General features: G+C 41.4%; 1 protein-coding gene across 3 annotated transcripts in view; it reads right to left on the bottom strand.

The window, feature by feature from the left end:
* Positions 1 to 1,147: 1,147 nt before the first annotated feature.
* The window catches only part of CRYBG1 (crystallin beta-gamma domain containing 1), a 96,432-nt gene continuing 91,441 nt past the window's right edge, over positions 1,148 to 6,138 (bottom strand). For all 3 annotated transcript variants that reach the window (XM_083830163.1, XM_083830164.1, XM_083830165.1), the window contains 2 exons: positions 5,722 to 5,884; positions 1,148 to 2,868 (listed from right to left, as the gene is read on the bottom strand). In XM_083830163.1, the coding sequence (XP_083686289.1) occupies positions 2,780 to 2,868; positions 5,722 to 5,884 (252 nt within the window). In that variant the 3' untranslated portion in view covers positions 1,148 to 2,779. The remainder of the gene's footprint in view (positions 2,869 to 5,721; positions 5,885 to 6,138) is intronic.

Genomic DNA, 6,138 nt, shown 5'->3' with positions numbered 1-6,138 from the left:
GCACTGCCTTCAGTCATACTTAACTGGTAAATGACACTTGAACATGAAGTGGTTTGTAGCAACTGTTTTTTCTTACAAAGCTCAAAGGATGCATCATTTTTAAAAAAAATCACCTCATTTTAGAAAAGCCTCTGCTTCCTTCATACTTTGTTACTAACTGTTAATACACAGACCAGAAATAACTGCCTCTTCAGGTGTTTCTACATGAAAAACATGTTGCAAATGTAGTTGTGACTGTTGCAGGACATTCCTCACTCTTGGGACATGAGGAGCACAGCAGCACTTTCAAGTTGTAGGTCGTTGGAGCTTTTGTTTTCTAGGTGTTTTCAGCTAAATACTGAAATGGTGAGACTTTCGTTTGATTGTCCGTATGAAACTTGTGTTGTCTTTTTTTCCCCCAATTTCCTCAGTTCCGTTCACCTTTATTAATATATATTACTATATATATGAACAATCTGTCCCATTCATCCATATAAGCTCCCGTATGAAGTAGCCTTGTTGCTGTCTCAGGACTGTACTTCAGGCTTGATGTACTTGGACCAAACCTCTCATGACTTAATTAATCTGAGTAGAAGCATGGAACAAAATCAGTCTGTAACCGATAACTATTCTCGTGGTCTGCCTCACGGTACAGATTCGGCTGACTAGAGTGTTCACAGGGGTATGGTAGACATGATTTTGTCAGTAGTCAGACCCCGTTCCTTCCGTGCCCCCTATCACTGCTGGTAGAGCTGAAGCGTTTGAGGGGTATGTGGTCACCGGTCTGTTTCTAAACTTACCTTCTTGTCAGAGATGGGAGTTACTTCCGTGCAGCTGTGCAGGCAGATCAAGGGGAAGCGGTAACCTCTTAGCTGGGACCTGCACATTTCATGTGGTGCAGCGATGACGGTGGAAAAACCACGTCACGCAGTGCTTCTACCGGGGGACAGAAGCAGCAGCCATGCGATCTGCAGCCCCATCTGCAAGTGCACTGAGCACCTGTTTGTGTAAGAGAGGCAGCCCTTCCTTCCTCAGAGCCCGCAGCTATTCCCCACCGTGTATTCATGCCTCGGTAGGCAGCTGCAGCAGAATGATTACAGCCAGAGAAAAGCAAGAGCCAGAAGCAAAACTGTTGAATATTAGTTTTTTAACTTAAAAATAATTTCAATGAAGTATTACCTAACTTTTATTTATTTATGAAATGCTATACTATATATATAGCCAGAGCACATCCGTATGACAAAGTGCCACTGCTTGGAACCAATAACACATTTTCTATGAAGAACTAAAAGCAACACACAAGAAGGAACAAAACTTCTGTACAAAAGAAAGAGAATTGGTGAAGCTCTTCCTCTGTGGTGGTAACAATGAAAGCACCAGTATCCTTTGAGGCAACACAACAGTCACGAAAGCGTTACTTTCAAACAGACTTATGCTAGACAAAGGCCTGATGCTCCTAGGAGCAGCATGTAGTAACTCTGGTCCAAGCCAGAACAAAACACAGCAGCGTGTACAAAAGTTTCTTCGTATTTTACTTTTCTGTCAACATTACTAAGGAAAACTAACAAACACAGGTTCAGCGCAGGGCAACAGAAGAACGTCCAGGAGCCACTGAGTATCTCTCACTTGCCACAAGTTCTTTACTACACCTGCAATGCTTAACTTTGAGCAGGCGCTGCCCCTGTACCCATGACAAGTATCCAAGCTCGGCGGTCTGAGGGTTCCTGCCCAGCAGAGACTGGGAGCCAGCAGCACACCGCAGGCACTCTCCAACACCACCCGGCACAGCAGGGAGTCTGGCATTCTCCACAGTAAGCCAGAGCACAGGCCAAAAGGTGGTGGCTAAGAAGCGTAATAACCACTGTGCTTAGATGCTTTTGCAGTCATGTTTAATGACAGTTTCCTTAAGAACTCTTTTTTTTTTTTTCCCTATACGGTAAATGATTCTAGAGTTCACGAAGACTGCATTTACTGGAGCTGTTTTAAAAGGTAAAAATTTGACTTGGCAAAGAAGTAAAATACTTGTAACAAAAAATCAGGCAGCCTAGAAAGCGGGCAGGCAAGTTCTTCACATTCTTATAAATTATTTTGTCAGCCCTGTATTTTTCTAAAAAACATCTACTCATTTATATCTTCTCTCTACATGAGAAAATTTTTTTTTCTTAATTTAGGACTTACTATTTTAGCATACTATTAGCAAAGATTTGAAGGCACATGTTAAAAATTCTTTGGATTTGCTGTGTGCTAGAAGTCTTTAAGCTTTCAGTAAACATAAGTTTGTTCCAGTGAAACAAATATATTAATTTTCAGTAGTGAATATTCCTCTATACTACAGCCCATAGGCCTAAGTTGCTATACCCACATACACATTGCACTCCTGTCCTTTATAAAATAAGCTTTAATTATTTTTTTTTTTAGCCCTTCTCAGTTAAAAAAAGAAACTTTAAAAATAATTTAAAATTACACTTATTGACTATTCTGGATTAACTGCTCCCTGACATGATTGTAATTGTGGGGTCTCTCCCACCTTTAGTTCTTCCACACTCGCCTGAGGCACGCCACCATTCTCCATCTCACTTTGCATTGTGATGATTAAAAAAAAGGTTGAGAGATACTCAAGCTTTCGTGGGGTTAATAATCTTAGCTAGAGAGGTGTGAAGTCATTCTGTTGCTTGTTCTTTTTAACTGCAAAGAAAAGACAGAGCTCTCGTTGTTGATCCTGCATCCTTCAAGGATGGCAGTGCCGATTCTAGTGTCCAGAATAGCGCCCGATCCGCACGTCATCGCTGCTCATTTGGAGTTACACAATGAGTGGTTCCCAGCACTGCGTTAACCTTTCTTCGTTGACTGTGTTGACAACAACATGATCGCGATCGTATTGTGTGCCCCCTGCAAAGGAAAATTCAAAGAGCGTAGTCTGTCTTTGGAATAAGAGGCAGATCGTACTCTTGGTTTCAGGGCTGTTCTAAGTGCTGATGCAGACAGTTTCTCCCTCTCCTCGAGGCACTATAAAAACAAACTAATTTTCATCACCGCCTGCTTTTGGCATTTCTTTTGAAACAGGGAGGCCTGCCTGCTCCTCTCCACCCCCCCTTTAGAAAGTCAGCACTTCAGCCTCTTCAGCCTGAACAAGAAGGGAAGAAACCACTAATACTGTCAGGTCTAACTCTGTTAAGACTGCCACTTCCCAAAAGTCAGAGTTCGGTTTCCCCACAACAGTTGTCGCTTTGCTCTAAAGATGATGTTTGCACCATGAAAGAAGTCCTGCTGTTAACAGGCAGTATGAGCAAAACCATACAAAAAAATAAATACAGAATAAGCCGAGGGATGAGGCCTGGTACTCATTTAAGGGTAACCACTGTAACCGTGCATTGTGACCAGCTGCATCACAAGTTGCTGTACACAGACCATCACCCAATGTCCAGCTGTTTCCACTGGTAGCTGAGCATACCTGAACTCAAAATACATACATTTCTTTGATGGTCTTAATTTACTCATTTTATGCAATGCCAAACATGTTCCCGTAGGAGAGCGCTGTTAGTATTCTGACTTCAACTCAGAAGCAAAGGAATGTTAAACTAGAACTGAAAGTCAGAGGTGACCTTTTTTGATCTAGTACGTACTGCATGAGGTGCATACATCTTGCACGTAGTGCGGCACACCTGCAGTAGCAGACACTGTTGTCACTGCAGCAGCCGTCTACACAGAACACCAGGACACTGCCACAGACACCCTCCTTCCTTCTGCACCTTCTCTCCCGTGCCTCCCTATAGCCTGACCTTCCCAGAATGAGCAAAGGATGTGCCCGGCAGCTGAAAGCCTGCTCTGAGCATCACAAATACAGATTACAGCAGATTCCAGAGACGTATCCTAAGTACTGAGAGTCCTACTTGGTCAAGCACATTTAATAGCAGCTCTTCTGTGTGAAGGAAATGCCACCTCGGGCACCTTAGCTGATCTCCCCTTTAGGGATCTGGGGGAGGATTCCAAAAACATCACCATCCCAAATCACGAAGGGTCTCTGAGAAGGTTAACACCAACATGATTTGCCTCCTTCCCATCACCAACAAATTATTAAACAGCAGTAGAGATACACGGCAGAAATATTTGAAAGCTCTTCAGGAACAGGAAAACACTTTAACCAGCAGCTATAAAAAATGTTAGTTATGTAGCTCAGTTATCACTGCGAGGGCAAACAGCCCGTTGTAAGCAGTATCTGGTAGACTATAAACAGGTAATAAAGGGAAAAGATAAGATTCCTTTCAGTGGAGCGCCAGGTTCCTTTGATGGAGCCGTGCTCTGGGCAAGCCACTGCACGATGCCGAGTATCCACAAGGTGGCATTGGTAACGCACGGTCGAACACATTCATTTGGTGAAGAATTCATCAAAGCTCAGTTTGCGGTCAAGAATGGATCAGCAAAATTGGCAGAAACAGATAAAGTTCCTACTACACTTTCACACATAAAAGCTAAATGGAATGATTAGCAAAATTATGATCCTACATAAAATTAGGTTCCTACGTAACTCTGCTGAATGCATCCGTACTTTCATCATCAGACCTACCCATTGCGAAGTCCTTCAATTAGTGCGGAATGTGTAACGTGCTTTTAACGTGATTAACCGAAGACAAGTCGGTGCAGCACTACTCCTGCTTTTTGGTGCAACTCAGAACTGACTTTAAAAAAAAATTCATGCAGAATCACTGTGAATCCAGACTCTCCTTTGAACTGGAGTCTTTCTGATAAATTTAAAATTAATCGTCACTAGCTTTATATGGCAGTAAAGAGAATTCATAAGTATTAGTGTCAGTGTTGTATCACAGTCAGACATCATACAGCCCTTGTCTCACAGTTCTGCCAGTCCTGTCCCTGTTAGTCCCAAAGTGCTGACTGTTGACTCTGGTAATTTTCTGTTGTGTTTTGTTCCTGTTGTTTGTTTGTTTCTTTTGTAATTGTTATAGCTAATGTCACAGCATCAATCCAAAATTAATATTAAAATTGCTAAAAAATTAACAGCTATAGGAAATGATTACTCTCCCCAAAAAGCAGAGTTAGGTAGGAACATCTCATCATAATTCTGCTAATCGTTCCATTGGCTGCTTTATCAGACCTATGAAATTATGAAAGCCAACGCAGTTCAGAAGCAATATCTACATGAAGCAAATTGCTGTGACAACAGCTACAGCAGAACACACATCAAGTGCACACAGACACTAGGCTGCTACGACAGAATCTGATGTTGACAATAAAGGTATAGCCATTAATGAACAAACAAAAAAACTTTTTGCATCTAATCACATCAGCGTACAAGCCTGCCTTTGCTTTCCTAATATCCCTTGGCTATTGCATCTGCAACTACTATATACGAAAATTTGCTCTACACAAATTAAAGTTAATGAAAAGCTGGGTAAGAGAAACCTAGCTTCAGCATTTTTCAATAATTTAATTATATTCACATCACCCAGTGCCAAGTAAAATTAACTGAGGATATCTACACTGAGTGGACACCAGGAATACAAGATAAGCAAGTACTGTGAGTTACTAAACTCTGTGTAGGAAAAATGAGAGGAAGTCCTAGGGCCTGTATAATTCAGGAGGTCAGACTAGCTAATCGAGTCTTTTCTGATCCTAGATTAAAGTAGCTCTAACACCATCCTTAATTTATAGGCACGTTTAGTGCCTATCCCACTGTAAATACCATGTAATTAAGACACAATGCAATGAGATAACACATTTGCTTACCTTTGATATCTAAAACCAGCTTAGGCTTCATCTTGCTGTAAATCCTGCCATCAGGACTAATATGCCAATATTGTTTGTCTTCATTCCGCTCAAATGACAGACCAAGTTTAGAGCCAGGAGTTATAAGATTTCCAACAATTGTCAAGCAGCAATCTTCTGCCATCTATATAATCAGAAAGGCAACAGCAATTACTCAAGAGCCCTTACTTCTAATATCCACTGGTTTTTAACCAGATAGGAGGGAGGGATGTAAGCAGGCGAGAACAGAATCTAAGAACTACTTTCCCCTAAAGGAATGTATTTTTCCCCTAAACTCCAGACTATTTATTTTTCCTTTTGTTCCTGTTTCTGCTGACACTCTCCACTACATAAGAATATTCAAATAACCATGTTGTATCAGATCAAAAGGTGCAATTA

This window comes from Anser anser (assembly GCF_964211835.1).
Source record: "Anser anser genome assembly, chromosome: 3".
Lineage (NCBI taxonomy): Eukaryota > Metazoa > Chordata > Aves > Anseriformes > Anatidae > Anser > Anser anser.
The sequence above is the reverse complement of the archived record's forward strand: the minus strand, read 5'-3'. Positions and strand labels throughout refer to the sequence as shown.